This window comes from Rhinoderma darwinii, chromosome 3, assembly GCF_050947455.1.
Source record: "Rhinoderma darwinii isolate aRhiDar2 chromosome 3, aRhiDar2.hap1, whole genome shotgun sequence".
In the NCBI taxonomy this organism is placed as follows: domain Eukaryota; kingdom Metazoa; phylum Chordata; class Amphibia; order Anura; family Rhinodermatidae; genus Rhinoderma; species Rhinoderma darwinii.
In genome coordinates, this window is record NC_134689.1 from 149,508,013 (window position 1) to 149,530,831 (window position 22,819).

At 41.0% G+C, this 22,819-nt stretch overlaps 1 protein-coding gene across 1 annotated transcript; it reads left to right on the forward strand.

Moving 5' to 3' along the window:
* Nucleotides 1–1,522: 1,522 nt before the first annotated feature.
* AMDHD1 (amidohydrolase domain containing 1) lies at nt 1,523–18,875 on the forward strand. Its single transcript, XM_075860113.1, has 9 exons — nt 1,523–1,823; nt 6,632–6,738; nt 9,912–9,976; nt 10,624–10,901; nt 11,188–11,413; nt 13,969–14,093; nt 14,344–14,437; nt 17,061–17,221; nt 18,483–18,875. The coding sequence occupies exons 1-9, from the start codon at nt 1,687–1,689 to the stop codon at nt 18,586–18,588; spliced, it is 1,299 nt and encodes a 432-aa protein (XP_075716228.1). The 5' UTR covers nt 1,523–1,686; the 3' UTR covers nt 18,589–18,875.
* Nucleotides 18,876–22,819: the final 3,944 nt, after the last annotated feature.

The following is a 22,819-nucleotide window of genomic DNA, read 5'->3' on the forward strand; positions in this document are numbered from 1 at the left end:
CAGTGCAATATTTGTTTTCTTACTCGAAAAAAAAAGAAACCAGGCAAGAAAAGTGGGTGTGGTCAAGCTACAAATGTTCTTTTAGGCCCTGTTCACACAGAGTTTCATGCAGGCACAAAAAATCGGCCTCAGAATTCCTTCAGGAATTTTGAGGCAGATTTTGAACTGTTTTCCACAGTTTTCACAGCGTTCTTCACACACGGCCATTAAAGTTAATGCAGGGACCGTGGGCAAAAAACGCAGCGAAAAACGCTTGTAAACGAGCACCGCAGTTTTTTTTCTGCCTCCCATTGATTTCAATGGGAGGTCAGAGGCGGAAGCCGCGGCAAAAAAAAGAACATGCCACTTTTTTTCCCAGCAAGTGGCCAAAAGCTGCCCGGGGAAAAAAACGTCTCTGCCTCCCATTGATAAAATCAAATGGGGGGGGGGGGCAATTTCGGCCATTTTTGGCGCTGATTCTGACGTGATTAAATTCAGCGCCAAAAAACTCAACAGGGCCAACAGTGTGAACAAGGCCTTAGGACTCTTGTACGGCAGTATTTAGCCTCAGGAGGAAAAGTCGAATGGAAAGATTTGCACCTTGTCCATGTTTTGGACTCACTCCTGGTTTTGGTTTCCAAATACGGATGAAAAATACTGACCACAATACTGACGTGTGAAAGTGGCCTCAGACCATGAACACACACACAGTTTTGATGCAGTTTTTGACTCAGTTTTTTGTAATCAAACACCGGAGTGGACATAAAAGAAAGGAGACAAATCAGTCTCTTCTTAATACTTTTCCTTTCTTTTGGATCCACTTATGACTTTAGCTGAAAAAAAAACTAAGCAAAAAACGCACCAAAAAAAAGCATTAAAACTGCGTGTGTGATCCTGGCCTTGTGAGGCTGCTAATGTGAACGCTGCAGCCTGTGATTGGCTGCAGCAGTCACATGGGATGAAACATCATTCCTAGCTGCCGAGCTGGACGTAGAAGCATAATAATTATTACTTTTTCCGCAATTGCGATTTTTGCTGCAGAATCGCAGCCTTTGCGCTGCAAAAATCTGCAATTTCTTTTGCGGGTTTTATCTTTCCATCGAATTCAATGGGGAAAACCTGCAACAGATAACCAACTATTCCGCAGCATGAGTTGATTAAAAAAAACGCACTGCAGGTCAATAGATGAACATTTTTTCGGCTGATTGTTTCCGCAGCACATGATCTACTTTGCCGATACTGTATTATGCTGCGGTTTTTCCGCAATGAAATACGTTACGGAAAACCCCACAGTATTTACGCTAAACGTGAAGCCGGCCTAGATGGGCCCCACTATGTTTTGTAATGATGGAGACAAAGAACGACCTACTTGGACATTCCTGAACACTAGGGGGCGCACCATACAAACTATTTAGGATCAAGTAAAGAATATTCTCACCATAAACTTTGAACTGTTAAATATCAGTTACTTTAGAGTATAGTAATGTAAAAAGGATAATGTGCAGAGAAAAAAAAGTGAGATGTAAAGGTATAGAGATGTTAAATGGATAGTTGGAAAACATTTTGTTCCTACCAATATAAATACATGGGAGGTTACAAAACTCACCTGTCCCTTATTACTGCTGTGATCTCGGACAATATAAACACATACTGAGCCTGGACTCCACATTCTGGACAACAGTGCTCTGTCAGGCTGCCGCTATTAAAATGTCTTGCAAATTTAGGCTGTTGCTGGAAAATGCAGATCAATTGGTTGCTGTCTGTAAGAAAGAAGAAGAGTTCCTGATCCTGGAGGGATTGCAACATCTAGAGGTGCTGGAGAAAGCCAGCCTGGTGGTCGGCAGGCAAGTCGCTGTTTAGTAATCCCCTTATGTATCGTGTCTGCGAAAACATCTGTAAAGGCCTGTTTTATAGAGATCCCTGAGTTCTAGAAAGCTGTTTGTGTATACTATAGATTTTGCTAAAATGGCCTGGTGATGTTTTGTTTTTTACATAAAATTATAATATTTGCATTATTGCTTTTAATACTTGTCATTTTTAGACCAGTGTACCGGGCCCCTGGAGACTCCTAAATTCCCAAAGGGACGCTGTGTGTAAACCCTTATGCCTATTCATAAAGCATGGTGGTTTTAAATACTTTCTGGTATGCCGATATGGAATAATCCTTAAATGTGGCAATTTTACCCACTGGAGTGATTACAGGACTAGGGAAAGAAATGTATTAAAAGCCTATAGCAATTCTATAGTGATGGCGTTTTCAAAATATTTCAGCATTTTAAAGGTATGTGCACACGATAACTGGCTTTTACATCTGAAATTACAGACTGTTTTTCAGGAGAAAACTGCTCCTTTTTTAGACGTAAATGCTCCTCCTTGCATTTTGCGAGGCGTCATTGACGGCTGTAATCTTGAGCTGTTCACTGAATTCAATGAGAAACTGCTCAAATTACGTTTCAAAGAAGTGTCCTGCACTTCTTTAACGAGGCAGTCATTTTACGCGTCGTCATTTGACGGCTATCAAACGACGACGCGTAAATGACAGGTTGTCTGCACAGTACGTCGGCAAACCCATTCAAGCGAATGGGCAGATGTTTGCCGACGTATTGGAGCCGTATTTTCAGACGTAAAACGAGGCATAATACGCCTCGTTTACGTCTGAAAATAGGTTGCGTGAACCCAGCCTTAGGGGAGTTTGATCTTGATAACTTGCTCTTTTACCAGTTCCTTTAGATAAAACCCACAGCCCAAATGATAGAAATGAGCAGTAGCTCTTCAGGAATATGTTGTGAGATCCTCTATCACAAAGGGTCTCACATCTATAGTGGTATTAAAAAAAAACAAACACTGTAGTGACTTCACCAGGAAGTTTCTCTTAATGTAGCCCGATACAGGTCACGACTTGGGTGGAACTCCGCTAGAAGGGGCACGACAAATTTACTATCACTTACGCCTGAGGCAAGGGTAAACTTATAGTGCAGATGTACTCCGGCTTGTAGCTATGACTTTCTGGCTCGCGTATGGCCAGAGATGCACCTAATTCATTAATAGGTGAGATTAGTTGCATCTTACTCCAGTTGTCTTTTATATTAAAAGTGAAAATCCTGAAGATGGCTGCGGCAGGAAAGGGTTGTGTTTTTTTCCTCTCCACCTTCCAAAAGCCGTAACTTTTATTTTTTTTCCCATTTAGGCCGGATTCACACGAGCGTGTGCGTTTTGCGAGTGCAAAAAATGCGGCGTTTTGCCTGCGCAAAAGGCACTTAACAGCTCCGTGTGTCATCACCATATGATGCGCGGCTGCGTGAGTTTCGAGCAGCCGCCATCACTATGACACTCTGTTTGTATGTTTGTAAACCGAAAAGCACGTGGTGCTTTTCTGTTTTCATTCATACTTTTTACTGCTCTTGCGCGAATCACGTGCGTCACACGGAAGTGCTTCCGTGTAGTGCGCGTGATTTTCACGCACCCATTGACTTCAATGGGTGCGTGATGCACAAATATAGGACATGTTGTGAGTTTTACGCAGCAGACACACGCTGCGTGAAATTCACGGACTGTCTGAACGGCCCCATAGACTAACATAGGTCCGTGCGAGGCGCATGAAAATCACGTGCGTTGAACGGATTTATGTCACATTCGTCTAAATAAGCCCTAATGTTGCTGAATGAGGGTTTTTTTTTGGTTTTTTTTGCAGGGCGAGTTGTAGACTTTCACAGCAACATTTATTGTACCATATATCGTAGTGAGGAAACTGGAAAAAAAAATATTTGTGGGATGGAATAGGAAAAAAACAGCGAGCGACGTTTTTACGGCGTTCGCCGTGTGGTTAAAAACTGCATGTTATCATTTTTATTTATTTTTTCTCGGGTAAATATGATTACAGCGATACCAAATTTATATATATTTTTTTTATTTATTTTTTTTTACTACTTTTATAAGGCAAATAAAAATAAAATGTGAGTTTTGTCACCGTATACTGAGAAGCATAACTTATTTTTCCGTCGCTTTAGCGGTATAAGGGCTTTTTTTTTGCAGGGCAAGCTGTAGTTTATATTGGGATACATGAGACTTTTTGATCACTTTTTTTACTTTGTTTTTTGTGGGAGGTGAAGTGACCACAAAACAGCAGTTCTGAAGTTTTTCATTTTTTACGGCACTCCCTCTGCGGACTAAATAATATATTGTGATAGTTCAGACTTTTACGGACGCGTTGATACCAGTTATGTTAGTTTTTTTTTTAACATTGTGCTTGAGGGAAAAGGGGGGGTCTTTTGAACTTTTACTTTAGTTTTTTTTTTTTTTTTTATTCTAGTGTTTTGTTTTTTTGGCGGTTTTTTTTGTTGGTTCCCCCCCCCCCCCTCTGGGGATTCTGACCAGCGATCGTTAGATCGCTTGCACGATATACTGCAAAACTAATGTGTTGCAGTATATCGTGATTCTGACCGTCTCCTATGAAGCCTTGCTGTAAGCAAGAACTGCATAAAAAAATAAACCTGATCAAAACCTGCATGTGCAAATACAGCCTTTCTATGTCCCGAATGCAGTGTGCTCGGTGTATCTCCAGGCGTAACATTAATTATCAAATACTGAGGTTGCGCTTGACGATTACAATTTAGCAGTGCTCGTCAGTGACTGATAAGACACATTACCTGATAGTCATACAGATGGGTATGCTTAGCGGTCTGTCTCTGTAGTTTTCATATTGGTGTTCCTTGACAGTCATTATCGCAGAGAGCTACAAAGTAGCAAACTATGGAAAAACTATCTTTCAGTGCTGTGGGCCCCTGTAAATGTTGTAGTCTCTGGATAACTCTTAAAGGAATAGTGTCGCCCCCAAAAAAATTTTTATATCCGTTTGATGTTACTGTTTTATAAAGAACTTTTGTATTTATTTGTGTTACTTTTTATTTTTTCACTTTTTCTTCCCTATGGGGGCTGCCATTTTCTACTCCATTTCTGTATGTGTCGATTAACGGCACATACAGACATGGAATACGGCAGCTACAGTCCCATAGTGAATGCGAACGGGGCCTGTTCCATCCGCTATGGTGTACGCCGTCTGTGTGGGAATGGCGCATGCGCCGTTCCTACACAGTCCAAGTTGAACTGAGCGCCGTCCGGCGCCATTTTCCTGTAGACCGGAAGTCGCGGTCGGACAGTAAGATTACTACTTCCGGTCGCGGCTTCCGGACTTGTGCACTTGGAGCAGCGGCAGCAGACTGAGCGGACGGACCGGAGGGAGCGGCGGCGACAGGAGCAGGTAAGTGATTTCTATGTATGTTCGTGTTTCAGTGTGTTTACTACTGTATGTTAACCTTCTACACTGTGTTAGCTAAAAAAATGGCGACACACAGTGTAGGAGGTTAGACCGTTCAATCCCCTCGTTTCTCCCGGCACTAGCCAGGATAAAGGAGGGGGGGATTCTGAGAGCTCACTAGAGCGAGGGATTTTTTCCCAATTTTGCAGCATAAAGCAATGTGGTTGCTTTACCACATGCAATGCTGCAATTTTGGGAATTGCTCCATCTAGTGACCAGTGCTGGGAAATATTATAAATTAGAATCTAATTTATAATATTTCCTGACTCGTGAAAAAAATAAAAAAAATTAGAACAATGTTTAATCACCTACACACTAATTGTTTAACTAAAAAAAAAAAAAAAATTTTTTGCTAACACATTCCCTTTAAAGAGGCTCTGTCACCAGATTTTGCAACCCCTATCTGCTATTGCAGCAGATCGGCGCTGCAATGTAGATTACAGTAACGTTTTTATTTTTCAAAAACTAGCATTTTTGGCCAAGTTATGACTATTTTTGTATTTATGCAAATGAGGCTTGCAAAAGTCCAAGTGAGTGTGATTAAAGTAAAAGTACAACTGGGCGTGTATTATGTGCGTACATCGGGGTGTTTTTACTACTTTTACTAGCTGGGCGTTCTGACGAGAAGTATCATCCACTTCTCTTCAGAACGCCCAGCTTCTGGCAGTGCAGACACAGCCGTGTTCTCGAGAGATCACGCTTTGTCGTCACTCACAGGTCCTGCATCGTGTCGGACGAGCGAGGACACATCGGCACCAGAGGCTACAGTTGATTCTGCAGCAGCATCGGCGTTTGCAGGTAAGTCGATGTAGCTACTTACCTGCAAACGCTGATGCTGCTGCAGAATCAACTGTAGCCTCTGGTGCCGATGTGTCCTCGCTCGTCCGACACGATGCAGGACCTGTGAGTGACGACACAGCGTGATCTCTCGAGAACACGGCTGTGTCTGCACTGCCAGAAGCTCACTTGGACTTTTACTTTAAACACGCCCACTTGGACTTTTGCAAGCCTCATTTGCATAAATACAAAAATGGTCATAACTTGGCCAAAAATGCTCGTTTTTTAAAAATAAAAACATTACTGTAATCTACATTGCAGCGCCTATCTGCTGCAATAGCAGATAGGGGTTGCAAAATCTGGTGACAGAGCCTCTTTAAGCCTCCCTATGCACCACTTGATATTTGCACAATAGTATCTGCAGGAGCCAGCAGTTAAAGCTATGGATTGTGCAACACTGGTCTAAATTTTAAATGTGACGTCTTTTGCTATTGAAGTATTCGTAATAAGGACTTCTTTGAAATGGAATGTAACAGTATAACCTAACATTGTTGTTTGTAGTGATGGTTTCATAAAGGCTATAGGACCCACAAAGGCCATACGTAGTCAGTTTTCCCATGCAGAATTTGAGGCTGTAATTGACTGCTCAGGAAAATGTGTCCTACCAGGTAAGTGATCTACATATACCTTGTATATCTACAAAATCAGTCTTTAATTTTTTTAATTTTTTTTTTCTCTCCACACAAATATATATTATAAGATCCACAAAAAAAGATATCCGTATTTAAACTTTAGTGGTTGTGGGAGCATAGAGTTTTGATTCATGGGTGGAGAGGTCTAGTAATTTTGCGGCACAGGGAGAGTAGGTTTAGGGACTTGGGGAAGCATAGGAATGAGTGAGGTAAAGGGTTTAACACTTTGGTGGGCCCATTACAAAAGTTTCATGACTGGAGCCCTGAGGATTAGGCTGGGTTCACACTGAGTTTTTTGCAGGTGGAAAATCTGCCGCAAAATTCCGTTTGGAAGTTTGAGGCAAATTTTCCATTGAGCGCCGGGGGCATAACGCAGCGAAATATGCATTCTCTGCCTCATATTGATGTCAATGGGAGGTCAGAGGCGTAATCGTGCGAACATAGGGCATGCCCCTCCTTTCTCCCGTGAGCCGGTTTAAACCGCCTCCCATTGAAATCAATGGGAGGCATTTTCGGCCGTTTTTTGGCGAGTTTTGTGGAGCGGTTTCCGCACCAAAAAACTCGGTGTGAACCCAGCCTTTTAATGTGGTTTTCTCAGTGATCTGGCTGTGCTACAGTGTCCTTTAGGGTATGTTCACACACTAATTACGGACGTAATTCGGGCGTTTTTGCCCCGAATTATGTCCGAAAAATGCGGCTTGAAAGAGTTGACAAACATCTGCCCATTGAAAGCAATGGGCTGATGTTTGTCTGTACACACGAGGCGTATATTTACGCGCCGCTGTCAAATGACAGCGCGTAAATAGATGCCCGCGTCAAAGTGACCTGTCACTACTTGGGGCGTAATTGGAGCCGTTATTCAAGCGCCTGCACATGCCGTAACGGCTGAAATTACGGGGATGTTTTCTCCTGAACACATCCCCGTAATTTCAGCCGTTACGGACGCTGTCGTGTGAACATACCCTTACTTTTCAGGCTGTCTCTCTACTGTGCAACCCTCCTCCCTGCTCCTATATCTCTTATCCTCCATCCTCAGCGCCCAGTCAATCAGCTTAGCTGGCGATAAGTTTCTCCTCCCTCCCAACCTGGTAACCAGGAACGCTACGGAGTGCTTAGTAGTGCTGCAGCGAGCTGAGCTACGGGAGGCAGAATGGCCAGACCAAGAAGGAATACAGACAGACCATAAATCTTTCACCTCCATTCGTTAACAGGAGACCCATACACTGGACAGCACACCCAACACTGGCGCTGTACCCACTGTCTCTAGGAATTCACTCCCTGCATCCATCCATCCAGAGGACTCGCACCGTTTCAGAATTGTGCCACTGCTAGGGGGCCTGGTGCAAGTGCACAGTTTGACCTATGGTGAAAGTGGTCCTGGATAAGGCATTAGATGGGAGGTGTCGTAACTGAGGGACATAATCTCCTTATGGAAAAGGGAGGAGTAGTGTAAGTTAGAGTGATGTGAAACTTTTTTTTTTTTAAGAGAGCTGACAGAAGTTGTTGACCATGGTGTAGAACGAGTTCTTGGCTGCCATTAGGGTTCACTCACACTTCTGTATGAATGATCCATGGAAGGACTATAAATTTCTTGCTAGATAAATAAATTAAGATCCTATTGGAAAAAAAAGTCATGTCCCAGCAAACCTGAGTTGGCAACTAAAGGCACTTTTACACTGACCAATTATGGGGCAAATAAGCATTCACAGAATACTCATTGCCATGTGAACTGTGCAACGATCAGCCGATGAACGAGCACACGCTCGTTCATCAGCTGATTGCTAGTATTATTTAAACGATACATTGTTGGCAGTATGTATGGGAACGAGTGATCAGTAACGTGAGCTTGTCCCCTGTACTTGCTCCTTGTGAAAGGAGCAAACGAGCGTCTATCAATAAGCTGTCTCGTTGATCAGCGCTCGTCTACACGGCCCACGTCGGGCCGTGTAATATCAGCTTAAAGAGGCTCTGTCACCAAATTATCAAATCCCTATCTCCTATTGAATGTGATTGGCGCTGTAATGTAGATAACAGCAAAGTTGTTTTTTTAAAACTATCATTTTTGCCCAAGTTATGAGCAATTTTATATTTATGCAAATTAGATTTTCAATGGACAACGGTGTGTTTTCTCGTTTTAACAACTGGGCGTGTATTGTGTTTTTACCAACTGGGCATTGTGAATAGAAGTGTATGACGCTGACAAATCAGCGTCATACACTTTTCATCAATCCCACCCAGCTTCTTTCACTGCAGACACACAGCGTGATGTCACCCACAGGTCCTTCAACCTTGGCTTTGGACAAAGAAGATACATCGGCTCCAGGCGTCCAAAAGGTTAATATGCTTGTCTCTAGGGAGTTTGCTATGCTTACCTGCACATGGAGATGCTGCTGCAGATTCAACTCTACCCTCTGATGCCTGGAGCTGATGTGTCTTCTCTCTTCCGACGCCAAGGTTGAAGGACCTGTGGGTGACATCATGCTGTGTCTGCAGTGAAAGAAGCTGGGTGGGAACGATTAGGTCACCCACAGGTCCTTCAACCTTGGCTTCGGAAGAGAGAAGACACATCGGCTCCAGGCGTCAGAGGGTATAGTTGAATCAGCTGCAGCATCTCCATGTGCAGGTAAGCATAGCAAACTCCCTAGAGACGAGCATATTAACCTTTTGGACGCCTGGAGCCGATGTATCTTCTTTGTCCGACGCCAAGGTTGAAGGACCCGTGGGTGACGTCATGCTGTGTCTGCAGTGAAAGAAGCTGGGTGGGAACGATGAGAAGTGTATCATGCTGATTTGTCAGCGTCATACGCTTCTATTCACAATGCCCAGTTGGTAAAAACACAATACACGCCCAGTTGGTAAAACGAGAAAACACGCCCAGTTGTCCATTGAAAAGCTCATTTGCATAAATATAAAATTGCTCATAACTTGGGCAAAAAATTATCGTTTTTAAAATATAAAATAAAATAAAAAAACTTTGCTGTTATCTACATTGCAGCAAGCGCCGATCACATTCAATAGGAGATAGGGATTTGGTGACAGAGCCTCTTTAAGGTTGGTTATTTTGCTGAATGTGTGATGCATAAACCACTAATATTTAATATCCCGTAGTAGACCATGGCCATTCAATTCTTGCTGAATTTGTTTTCCAGGCTTTATAGATGCTCACACCCATCCTGTGTGGGCAGGTGACAGAGTACACGAATTTGCTATGAAAGTAAGTTGCTTGTTGGCTTAAGATAACTTCATGTGCTACGTAGTGACTTATTAATTTTTTTTTTTCAGCATACATGCCAGACTGGTTTCAACTGTCCATTCCTTAAGTGAAGGTCTGCACTCCTAGATAGAGCCCAGAATGGCAACTAATAATTCACAAAACAGAGAAGATATTCCGCTGATATTTAAAAGGAGTTTCAGAATAGGGCTTGAGGAGTATTTAACTGTAAGACACTATGTAGGACATATAGCCATTGATTAAAGAGTAAGTTAGACTGGGCATCGCCTGGTGCAAGGTCTGATCAGGCACAATGCCCCATATGTTCCTCACTTAATTGTTTACCCAAAACAAATAAAACGTATATAATTTTTTTCCAACACACGGGCTCATGCACATGATTAAGTTGTACATAGTCATAATATGGCACTCATAGATGTGTATGGGGCCTTCCTGTACCGCTGTGTTCCTCTCATATGGAGTTATTTTTTTTTATTTTTTTTCCACCTGACTCCATATAAATGCTGTATTACAGAGCCTTTCTCCCCTAGAAGTAATATGTCCACAATATGGTGCCTTATGAAGTTTAGTGTGCTAAGTATAACTATGCATACAGAAATTTGAAGTTAATGTTTTGTTTTTTTTTGTAGCTAGCAGGTGCCACTTACATGGACGTTCATCAGTCTGGAGGAGGAATAAATTTTACAGTGACACATACAGAAGCTGCCTCAGAAGACGAACTGTACCGTAGTTTTCAACAACGCCTAGAACGCATGCTCCGAGCAGGAACCACTCTAGTTGAGTGCAAGAGTGGATATGGGTTAAAACTAGAGACTGAATTAAAGATGCTGAGGGTGATTGAACGAGCTCAGAGAGAAATGGATATTGGCATCTCCTCGACATATTGTGGGGCTCATTCTGTGCCAAAGTAAGAAGTATTAAGAGCATATTAATGTATGATGTCTCCTGCTCTAAACAGGTTAATCTTTGTCTGGAGAAGTATTCTGGCAACAGATCTACTCAAAATGTACATTTGTTCAATAGAATTCAGAACCTATCCCTTCATTATGTACACACTAAACCAAAGGCATCCTGTTTTGTCAAGAATATGCAGTCTGGATCAAAGTTCTAATAGTTTAAGTTGCAACAGACCAAACCTTTTTTAAAAAAAAAAAAAATTATACTTCTTTTTTTTTTTTCTTCTTGCTCATCAGGGGAAAAAGTGCATCAGAAGCCGCAGATGACATCATAGAACATCATCTTCCGGCCTTAAAGCAAATGGCTTTAAATGGTGAAATTCATGTAGACAATATTGATGTCTTCTGTGAAAAAGGAGTCTTTGACCTGGAGTCCACAAGACGTGTTCTTCTTGCTGGGAAAGCCATTGGCTTACAACTGAACTTTCATGGAGATGAACTTAACCCTATGAATTCAGCAGAGGTATTTATGACTTTATCTGACCAAGTATTTATTTGTTTTAAAGAAGGCCTGAGAACTAGGGTTTCATTCTCCAGCTATCTGTATTCCTTCAAACTGCAAAGATTCTGGGGGGGGGGGGGGTCCAAACTACTCATTGAGGCTAATAGTGTTGTACTATATCTCAGAATGTGGTGGCTTTGATGTCAAAATGTGCCTGTTTTATAAAACTGCTTTCTTGTTTTAAATGTGGTCAGTATTCATATATAACACATATGACTATTTAATAGACTTCCAGCGAAGCTAGATTATGCAAGATCCGTTTGCCTCTACTGTCAGATGCAAAATCCAAAGCCCCAAGGCCTAATGAGTGGAGGGCCATGTGTTAGGCCGTGGGCACTGTCCCCATTCTGTGAAACATAACACAAACCCAATCTTATATGGTGTAGAATAATTGGCTTGTTCATGATGGCTTTTATATATATATATATATATATATATATACCAAATGAATAGGCAGCACAACACCGTTTCCAATTCAGTGAAAAAGGGGTTTATTCACTGAATTGGAACCTGTGTTGTGCTGCCTATTCGTTTGGAAATGCATATGTGGGACTGGAGTCTGAGGTCCTAAGGCTTGTGCACACACAACTACGCATACTTTGCGTTTTATATGCTGTTTTTTTTTGTTTTTTTTTCTACTAATATGTATGTGCAAAGCACACTCTCTATAGAGTATTTTGAGGCTTTCAATGATTGATATTTGTGTAGAGTAGTATAAATTCTCAAATAAAAGTACATTCCAGCCTTTATCTGATCAAGATGTCTTCTAGAATCTTGTGTACTATTCATTTTACAAATCTCATATTCTGACTTATTTATTTGTTCTTATCGGTGCCCTGTTATGACTGTGCTCATTGACTGACTATCCCATAATTAACGTTGTCTACTTGTTTGCTTTAAGTTATAAAGGTAGCAAACAGTCATGGATCAAGGTTCTCTGCAGCGCCACCATTGTGGAAACTAAACTCTGCCGTTCTCCTTTAAATCAATAGGCTCTGTGTGAAGCACAGATGTGTCAAGTCCACCAGAATGAGAGTTACTCTTTAGTTGTGACGTTGTCTGATGTGCCCTTTAAGGTCACAGAAGTTTGGTTTCACAAGTGATGAAGTCAAATGTGAGGGCATATCAGTTGATGTCACGAAGGATACAAGCCCTATAAACTGAGCATCAGTACAGGCATAATGGCTGCACCCAGGACCAATGTCTCTGCCTTGGTGATGTCACTGATGACCTCATGGGGGGGGGGGGTTTCAGAGACATTCCTATGTTAACATTGTATGGGCATCATAACATGCTATGAAATATACATAAACTGTTTAGCTATCTGATTCACAAGTGTATGAGATTTGCTGTGGCATGTCTATCCCTAAATTGGGAATCTACATCCATACCTGTTGTATTTGGGGTTGTCCCAAAAAACTGCTCCTTACCAAGGACTCATCATCTGGCCCTTTCAGTATAGAGAGATCAATAGGCATTTGTGTGTTGGAATGTTAACAATTAGGGGTGTGCGACCTGTGCACTGGCCCTGGTGGCATGGGAACCTGGAGATTGTGCCACATTTTGTGCCGAGAGTAATGCAAAGGCAGCTACATAGGATGCAGCTACATTCCCTAGCATATTAATTGGGCAGTGTTATTTAAGCACTTTATTATTGAATTGATTGGGCACAATATGGTAAACCATACGAGGGGTGTCAATAGATGGAAATTACAGCACAGGGCACCAATCGACCAAACTCCAGCCCCGTTACCCATTACACAAATGTTATACTTATAGCAACCTGTTTACAGTAAGAACTGTTAAAAAAAGATCAGCGATGAAAGTAAGGAAAATCAACAGGTCTTCTGTATTTTTGTGAACATATCATCATAGAAACTGGGGAGGGAACCTCCAGCTCACCTGACACACTCCAGTGTGTTGTGGATAGCGCTTGGATCCTCGTGTCGGCACACGGCAGGCTAGCAGGAAAGGAAGAAATAGGATCCAGCGCTGGGTAGAATTAAAATGGATTTTCTGTTCCAAGTTTAATGGATTGGGTTAAAAGGAAGTCCAGTTGTATGTAGTCCTGGGTGTGTAGAAAGTGGAGGTATAGTGTCCTCGGGGCCTACGCGTTTCGGACGACTGCCACGTCCTTAAACTTGGCTGTAGTCAAGGACGCGGCAGTCGTCAAACGCGTAGGCCCCGAGGACACTATACCTCCACTTTCTACACACCCAGGACTACATACAACTGGACTTCCTTTTAACCCAATCCATTAAACTTGGAACAGAAAATCCATTTTAATTCTACCCAGCGCTGGATCCTATTTCTTCCTTTCCTGATATCATCATCATCATCATCATCATCATACAAAGCGTGTGGTATGAAAGTGCATGGTAAACTTGTCATTCTAACGTCTCAGAAAGATGGCTCACTGAGCCCGCTTATTTGGATGTGCTGCGCATGCAGCCTCTGAAGCTTTATGTAGGACGCTGCATTTATACTTCATGTATATTTTATTTTATTTTTCTTAGTTGGGTGCAGAGCTGGGAGCACTTGCTGTTAGTCACTTAGAAGAAATAAGTGATCAAGGGATTTCTGCGCTGGCTGCTGCAAAGTGTTCAGCCATTTTATTGCCTACAACTGCCTACATCCTGAGGTAATGATTCCGCAGTTATGTCTGAAAGTATCACCTATGTGGAAGAACCCACTGCGTGTTGTCATTTTATCTTGCTAATCTTCCTAAAACACTCATCCATATGATAACCAGAGGCACCATACTCTTTGAAAGCACTCTAATGCTCCTGTTTAGTACTTATTTTATTTTTTTGTGTATAGCTATTTTTTAAAATTAATTTGAAGATATGTATTTAATTTTAATCACTAAATGTTCACCTCTCTACTCTTAGACTTAAGCAACCTCGAGCAAGGGACATGCTCAATGCTGGAGTAATAGTGTCACTAGGCAGTGACTTCAATCCCAATGCATACTGCTTCTCTATGGTAAGTTGGTGTTTATATATATATATATATATATATATATATATATATATATAGCGAGAAGATACTTGATTATTCTCTCCGTGAGTGTAAAATCCTTTATCAACAAAGTGTGTAGTTTTGAAACTCTAGAAGCTTTTTTTTTTTTTAGCAGACCTGAACGCCTGCATCCCGGCTGTATTCCACCATTACTTTTAGGGTATGTGTACACGTCCGATACGCCTGAAATTACAGAGCTGTTTTCAGGCGAAAACAGCTCCTGAATTTCAGACGTAATGGCATGTGCACGCGTTTTTCGCAGTGTCCATTACGGACGTAATTGGAGCTGTTTTTCTATGGAGTCAGTGGAAAACTGCTCCAATTTACATCCCAAGAAGTGACATGCACTTCTTTGACGCGGGCGTCTTTTTTACGCAGTCTTTTGACAGCGGCGTGTAAAAAAAAAAAATAAATAAATAAATAAATTTAAAAAAATTACCATCTGCACAGTACATCGGAAAACCCATTCAAATGAATGGGCAGATGTTTGCCAACACTTTCAAGCTGTATTTTCTGGCGTAATTCCAGGCGTAAAACGCCTGAATTACGTCCGTAAATAGTGCGTGTGAACATACCCTAAGAGTGACTAGCTCTGTTGTAATTGGGACTAACTATAACTTGATATCTGTTATGTTCTTAAAGGGAATGTGTTGCCAGCAAAACATGTTTTTTTTTTGTTAAACAATAAGTGTATAGGTGATTAAACATTGTTATAATTTATTTTATTTTTTTCACGAGTCAGGAAATATTATAAATTGGATTCGAATTTATAATATTTCCCATGGCTGGTCACTAGATGGAGCCATTCCCAAAATTGCAGCATTGCATGTGGTAAAGCAACCACATTGCTTTATGCTGCAAAATTGGGTAAAAAGCCCTCGCTCTAGTGAGCTCTCAGCATCCCCCCCCTCCTTTATCCTGGCTAGTGCCGGGAGAAACGAGGGGTTTGAACGGTCTAAGCTCCTACACTGTCGCCATTTTTTGAGCTAACACACAGTGTAGTAGGTTTACATACAGTAGTAAACACACTGAAACACGAACATACATAGAAATCCCTTACCTGCTCCAGTCGCCGCCGCTCCCTCCGGTCCATCCGCTCCGTCTGCTGCCGCTGCTCCATGTGCACAAGTCCGGAAGCCGCGACCGGAAGTAGTAATCTTACTGTCCGGCCGCGACTTCCGGTCCACAGGAAAATGGCGCCGGACGGCGCGCATTTCAAATTGGACTGTGTGGGAGCGGCGCATGCGCCGTTCCCACACAGCGGTGTACATGTTAGTGGATGGAACGGGCCCCGTTCGCAGTCCCTATGGGACTGTGGCTGCCGTATTCCATGTCTGTATGTTTCGTTAATCGACACATACAGAAATGGAAAAAAAAATGGCAGCCCCCATAGGGAAGAAAAAGTGTAAAAATAACAAAGTAAAACACAAACACACAAATTAATCCAAACGTTTTTAATAAAGCACTAACATCTTTAACATATTAAAAAAAAATTGTGGTGACACTGTTCCTTTAAAGAGGCTCTGTCACCAGATTATAAGTGCCCTATCTCCTACATAATCTGATCGGCGCTGTAATGTAGATAACAGCAGTGGTTTTTATTTAGAAAAACTATCATTTTTGAGCAATATTTGATTTGGTTTCTCAATAGACAACTGGGCGTGTTTTTACTTTTTACCAACCGGGCTTTGTACAGAGGAGTGTGAGGCTGACCAATCAGTGACTAATCAGCCTCATACACTTCTCATTGTTCCAGCCCAGCATGATCCACAGCAGTGAGATTGTGAAGTGAAAGAAGCTGGGCTGGAACAATGAGAAGTGTTTGACGCTGATTGGTCACTGATTGGTCAGTCTCATACACTTCTTTACAACACATAGTTGTCTATTGAGAAACTAAATCTAAAATTGCTCATAACTTGCTCAAAAATGATCGTTGTTCGAAATAAAAACCACTGCTGTTATCTACATTACAGCGCCAATCACATTATGTAGGAGACAGGGCACTTATAATCTGGTGACAGAGCCTCTTTAATGAGATGAGCTGCCCTGTTACTTCACAACGTATTGTGGTATATGATCAGTTGCTGGGGTGATTTCATACATAACGGTTGCAGCATGGCCAAGTTGCTGTGGCCAAAAACCAATCCAACATATGGCAAGGTTTTCAAACTGATAATGGCAGGCGGTTTTGCAAGTAAAACTGCTCTTTACCTACATGGCCATTAACAATTAATTAAAAAAAAAAAACGAATGCAGTTGCAGGTTTTGGCTACACGGCAGCCTCATCTCAACCATGCTGTGGTCACTATATGTGAACTGACCCTAATATTTTCATTGAAAAATTTTGAACATCCTCACCTTCACTTTATATGTATTGGCTGCGGCTAGAGGGTTTGAGACTTCTTTACACATTTAAATTAGTCCGATTGCTATCCGATAAGAGTAAATCTTTGTACCTATCTGAATGTGGTTGGACTACCTCCATTCCAATTTGATCTGTTGTGTACTGGTTGATCTCTCTCCTGTCTCTGTGCATTGAACTTGCATTGTCTTCAACTTTTACTATATATGAACACTTTGTTTATAGCCTATGGTCATGCACCTTGCCTGTGTCAATATGAAAATGTCTCTGAAGGAAGCTCTGGCTGCTGCCACGATCAATGCTGCATACTCTCTGGGAAGATCTCATACACATGGTTCGTTAGAGGTTGGAAAACAAGGCGATGCGGTTATCATTAATGCCCCACGGTTTGTATTCATATCTTCAATCTATAAAATTCAGATTACAGTGGTAGATTATTAAAGTGACTATTGTAACTTTTTTTTTTTTTTTTTTTTTTTGGTGGTCATTGGGTGAATTGGCAGCATTATTTCCCTGGTGTACAATAAACGCTTGTCCTGGGCTTTGTTTTTTTTTATCAACTTTTACACTTTCTTCCTGCTAAAAAATATTAGGTCTTTCCCAAAAGAGTCTCATATTTTGGTATCCCAAAAAGTATTCTAGTGTACCAAAAATGAGACTTATTAAATGAGGTGGTATCCCTACTGGGTCACTAGTCCATGCACTCTGTAAATCATACACCTTTATGTGAGGCAGTCCTGTAGCATCAGACGTCAATACTCGCTTTAATGGCACAAAAAAACAAATTTAAGACGTGCTCGCCACGTCGGGTCCCATACTTGAAAAATCCAAGGCCATATTCTAAGTCCTGAAATGTGCCAGATGTATGTTTTGTGGCGCATAATACTGCGTATACCACCTAATAGACCCTGTACCTTCTTTACACCACCTAACATGCACGAAGATATGCCAAATCTATCAAACAGGGTATGAATCGTTGATTTGGTGCATTTTCCACCTACTACCTCTAAGCTATCTATCTTTAAGCCACTATTAACAAATCTGTACCGTTGGGCAGTGTTCAGTGTATTTTGTATTCTGATAATGCTGATTCAGCATAGGAATACGTGCTGAAAACTTCTTGCATTTGCCTCCTATTTCTTTCAAAGGGAATCCGTTAATAGGAAACTAATTTAGCGGCACTGAAAGTCTCCTGACTATCTTGTAGTGAATTCCAAGCCACAAATTCCCATTAAAGCTATGGGAAGCTGAAAAAACAGTGCTGACTAGCTTGGGCACTGTTTTTGGCACTGAAAAGTGCAAAAAAAGTCAAACCGCTTGCGTTTTGAAAAATCTGCCTCCAATCAGACTGGAGAATAGTCATTAATTCTACCTCCAAAATCAGACTATTTTTTTCCAGCTTCTAAAAAACTAAACCTATTCTTTCAGTAAAGCAATAAGGGTAACAGGTTACAATTGTATTAACACTATTATAGCGGTAGGTCAAGTTACCATGGCATTTAAACAGCAAGTATTAAGGATAATAAGATGCCTAGAATATGTTTACATCAGTCTTATTCTACATTAATTAAAAAGTTTGCCCAATGTTGGCAAACCCCATTAGTGACCATCCATACAAATATAAATAACATTGTGTTTGTTTTTTAGATGGGAACATGTGATTTATCAATTTGGCGGACACCAAGAATTAATTGAATATGTTGCTATTAAAGGTAAAATTGTCTACAAGAATGACAAAATTCTTGCCCTTTAAGAAGTTTGGAACTGCTGCCATAGCTTCAAGATGTAAAGGCCTGTTGCCGTGGTCAGCTGATACTCTGCAGCCGATCTCCTCATGTCCTTGCCCTAAATTATGTAATATCTAATAACTTAATGCTGCAGATGAGTGTTTCTGTACTTTGCTGGAATGCTCCGCTGGGTTGACACCTGAATCATTAGGCTGTATACATAGGGAAGTAAAAGCATTCTTGGTTGCATGTAAATGTAATTTAAAGTATACTGAAATGACTAAAGTGCCAAATAAAGACTTTGCTAACTACAGTACAGACTTTTTTTTTCATAAGGACGCAGCCTAACTTGACTGAGAGGACGTAGCATGTGTATTTTACTGTTTCGGTTAAATATATATATATATATATATATATATAAATAATTTTTTGAGGAAGATGTGACTAAAGCAGTGATTCCACCATTGTTTGGGTTATGTTTTTACAGAGTTCCCCATGCACTATAATTGATCAGATTTTTTTTATATTTTTTTATTCATTTGATTTTTTTTAAGAACCAGATGTCCTATAAATAACATTCAAAGCTGGCCACCCTGGACCTAGCAAAGTAAACATTAGCCAGACAATACAAATGTTTTTCTGCCCCACCCCTTGTTTATACTGGACATAATGTAATGCTTCGGTCAGATTGAAATGGCGTTTATGTAGCGCTACAGTATCTAGCAACAAGATTACCAAAAAAAAATATGCATGTGGTGTGTTTTTGGTATTGGCACAATGGATGCAAAACACTAAAACAAAGAACCTAAGAAGTCAGGGGGAGAGGGGAAATGTTAAAGGTATAAGTCCTAATATAACATGACCACATGAGAATATAGAGCTGCCGCTGGGGTGACTCCATAGAATAGGGTTTGGAACTCTGTAGAGCCTCTATGTAAAAAAGGGCTGCCAGATCTTGAAAAATGTTGTTTCCAGATTGGGACTGAAACCAGAGACACCTGGGGAGTGTTCCGTTTTGTTTTTCCTCCTACTACTTGGTAGGTATGGAAAGCTTTCCCAAAAGGGTTTTAACTTATCACAACCGCATCAAACATGAATCATTGTACACCTTTTGAGTTCCACAGCACCAACATGTCTCGGACGGATGGGTATATTATGTAATCGATTTGGGTACCGGTACCACCTGGTTAAAAATAAATAGTATTTGGGGTTTTGTCTTTAGAGTTCATTGTGCTCTATAATTGACAACTTTATTCTGAGAGTCTCTAAGATTACAGCGATACCAAATGAATATAGTGTAGTTTTTTGTTTTTTTTAGTTTATCAAAACAGGCTTTTTGTTTTTATTTTTTGGTAAATTACAGCATTCACCACATGGGATAACATTGCAGGTAGCGGTTACATTTCTCCAATCAGCTGAAACTGTATGCAACACTGAATATAATCTATATTCACTTTTTTTTAAAACTTTATTTTTTGCCGATTTTGTTGAACATACGTCAGGAGAAAAGCTCTTGATGTAGAAGATTAAGTGTAGGATGTAATGGATTCCTAACCATGTCTGTCACCATGGACATTAAAGGGGTTTGCCAATCCGTGACGTTTATGGCCTATCCACATGAAGTGCCATAAATATCCGATGCGGGTCCCACTTCTGGGATCCGCACTGATCTGACATTTGACCTATCCTGTAAATATGCCCTGATGGGCAAACCCCTTTAATAGTATACCTTTTTTAAAAGGATACATTATGAACTGAGGTAATGAGAGTTCATGACGTATTCGTTAACTGGATACCATGATCGTCTAATAGTGGCTTTTGTCACACTTAGGCCGCATGCACACGGATGTGCCCATAATTACGGGGCCACAATTGTAGGCACCGCCTGCATTTTCGGGCTGTGCCCCCATACAAAGTAAGGGAGCAAGGCCCGTAAAATGCAAAAAAACTGACGTTCCATTATTGTCAGAACGTTTCTATGGCACGGACACCCATCCATAGCGATACGGAAAGGTGTCCACGGTCAATAGAATGAAATGGGTCTAATTACAGAGCATTTTTACACTCGTGCATGGGGCCTTAGACATTCATTTAACGTATCCGTCACCCACTGACTATAATGGTATCCATTTTACGAATCCATCATGAGACTGTTTGAAAGCCCATGACCTATCCATTAAACGCATGCTTGTGATGTATGGCTTACAACAACCGAAGGCTCCCATGTTAAATTAAAGTACACTGTGCTTTATTTTTCTTGGTATACTGGCCAGACAGAGTCCATGAAAATACGCTTTTGGTACGGGGTTCTCGACATACAAGCTAAACGTAGGGCAAAAGAAAGTTATGTGGAAAGGGCCTAAAGCAGAGGTTTGCTCATGACCACCATTTTACAGTTCTCAGTATACACATCTACATAGAATTTGTAATAGATAAGCAAAGTTTTCTGAGTTAGCCTGTATTATGGTTGACTCATCTGGATCTTCATTCACAGTTCTGCCAGCTGCTGAAGGAATTCCTGTTCGGTATGTTAGATCATGCTCTGGGGACTTACCTTTTGATGCAGTCTTCACACTAGGCGAAGTACAATTATTTGATCTAGAAAGACCACTCTTAGAATGCAGTGCAGCAGAAGGCATTGCATTCTGAGGTGTTCTAATAGCAAGCAGCCTAACAATGTGATGCTGAACTATAATACATTAAATACGATGGGGCAGCTTTACTATCTGTTAGCGTTTAGACAAGTGTAAACTTAGACCAGACAGTCAGAAGATGCACCAAATTTATCAGTGGTGCATGCTGTATGATAAAAATGGTGCATCTAGTGAGACTTGCTAGGTTTTTTGTTTGTTTTGCTTTTATACCTTCTGATTTGGCTTATTTTACAGCAGAATTTTGTGCCAGATCTTTGGTGCATTTTGCTTTTTTTTTATTTTTTTATACCACCCCCCCCCCCCCCCCTTTTATTTTTACTATAAAGAAACCCTCTGGTCCCAGGATAAAATTACAAACATGATTGGTTATTTGGAGTAATGTTACCTGGTACCTCCCAGTTGCACACCCCCCCCCCCCCTGCTGTGGATCCACCACTTTGGGATCCCTTTTGGGTTGTACCAACATGGCTGCTGCGTTTCTTAGACTAAAGAGTCTAACTCCTGTCTTCACGCCATCTTATTCCGCAACATTCCTGAAGGGGGCCGTATACCACCTAGAATGCACCTTCGTCTATAAAAGAACTGTCAGATGTAAATTCTGTGAACATGGGCAAAACTACCAGGTTAGCAAGTATTTTGGCTGGTATTGGAATCACTTAAGGGGGGGGGGGGAGGCATCTCCACTTTGAGGTAAGTTGCCGTTTGTGATGATGCAACGTGGATATAAAAAAATGGGACTCCATTAAGTTTTGGTATAGGGCCAATAGCCACATGTTACTCTTCTGCTGTGTACATATCCCGCTACTGTGGCTTCGCTTTGCACTTTACGGCAATTGTACTGTGACATAATCATACGGTTTTGGGGTTCTTTGTGCTCTAACATCACTTTGTGTATTGCTGCACTGCAGCCTCACTCTAGGCCTAGTCCATGTGCTGTAACTTTAACGATAAAGACTATCCTGGCATTGTGAAATTTACTGTATTGCTGTGACATCACTGCATCTCATCTCTGTACTTTCATATCACTGTTCACAAGATTTCTGTGTTATAACTTTGAGCTAATAATTCCCTATCTGTGACATCACTTTGTGCATTATGAAAAGGCACATGGAGACCAAAATAATCAAACTTTTCCTGACTACATTCAGAACATCGAGCAGTGGGGCTCCATTCTACATTTATACCCCGGTCTGCCTAATGAAGACACCCAGGTCTACCATCCTCCTGCTCCTATTAAGCCCTATAAGAGGCAGGGTTTAATAGGAGCTGGTAAATAATACATAAGTACTGCATTATATTGTGCAAGCAATCTAACATTGCTAGTTAAAGTCCCCTATAAGGACTAATAAAAAAAAAAAGGAAAAAGCTTATTAAAAATATTAAGTTAAAAAAAACTTACCTTTTTCCCCAAAAGTAATACAAAAAAAACCCACAAATCAATTATCATAGCTGTGTCTGTAAAAGTTCAATCTATACAATTTGAAATTATTTAACCCAAATGGTGGACACCGTAAGGAGAAAAAAAAAAAAACGCTAGAATTAGGGCTTGTCCATATGTTTCGGGTATTGCTGCAGAAATTCTGTTGAAACTAGCAGATATTCT

Excerpts from the sequence above, each read along its gene's own strand:
- AMDHD1 (XM_075860113.1), top strand. The coding sequence starts at position 1,687 with ATGTCTTGCAAATTTAGGCTGTTGCTGGAAAATGCAGATCAATTGGTT. Across the intron at positions 1,824-6,631 it reads GCCAGCCTGGTGGTCGGCAG|TGATGGTTTCATAAAGGCTA; the intron begins GCAAGTCGCTGT and ends TGTTGTTTGTAG. Across the intron at positions 11,414-13,968 it reads ACCCTATGAATTCAGCAGAG|TTGGGTGCAGAGCTGGGAGC; the intron begins GTATTTATGACT and ends TATTTTTCTTAG.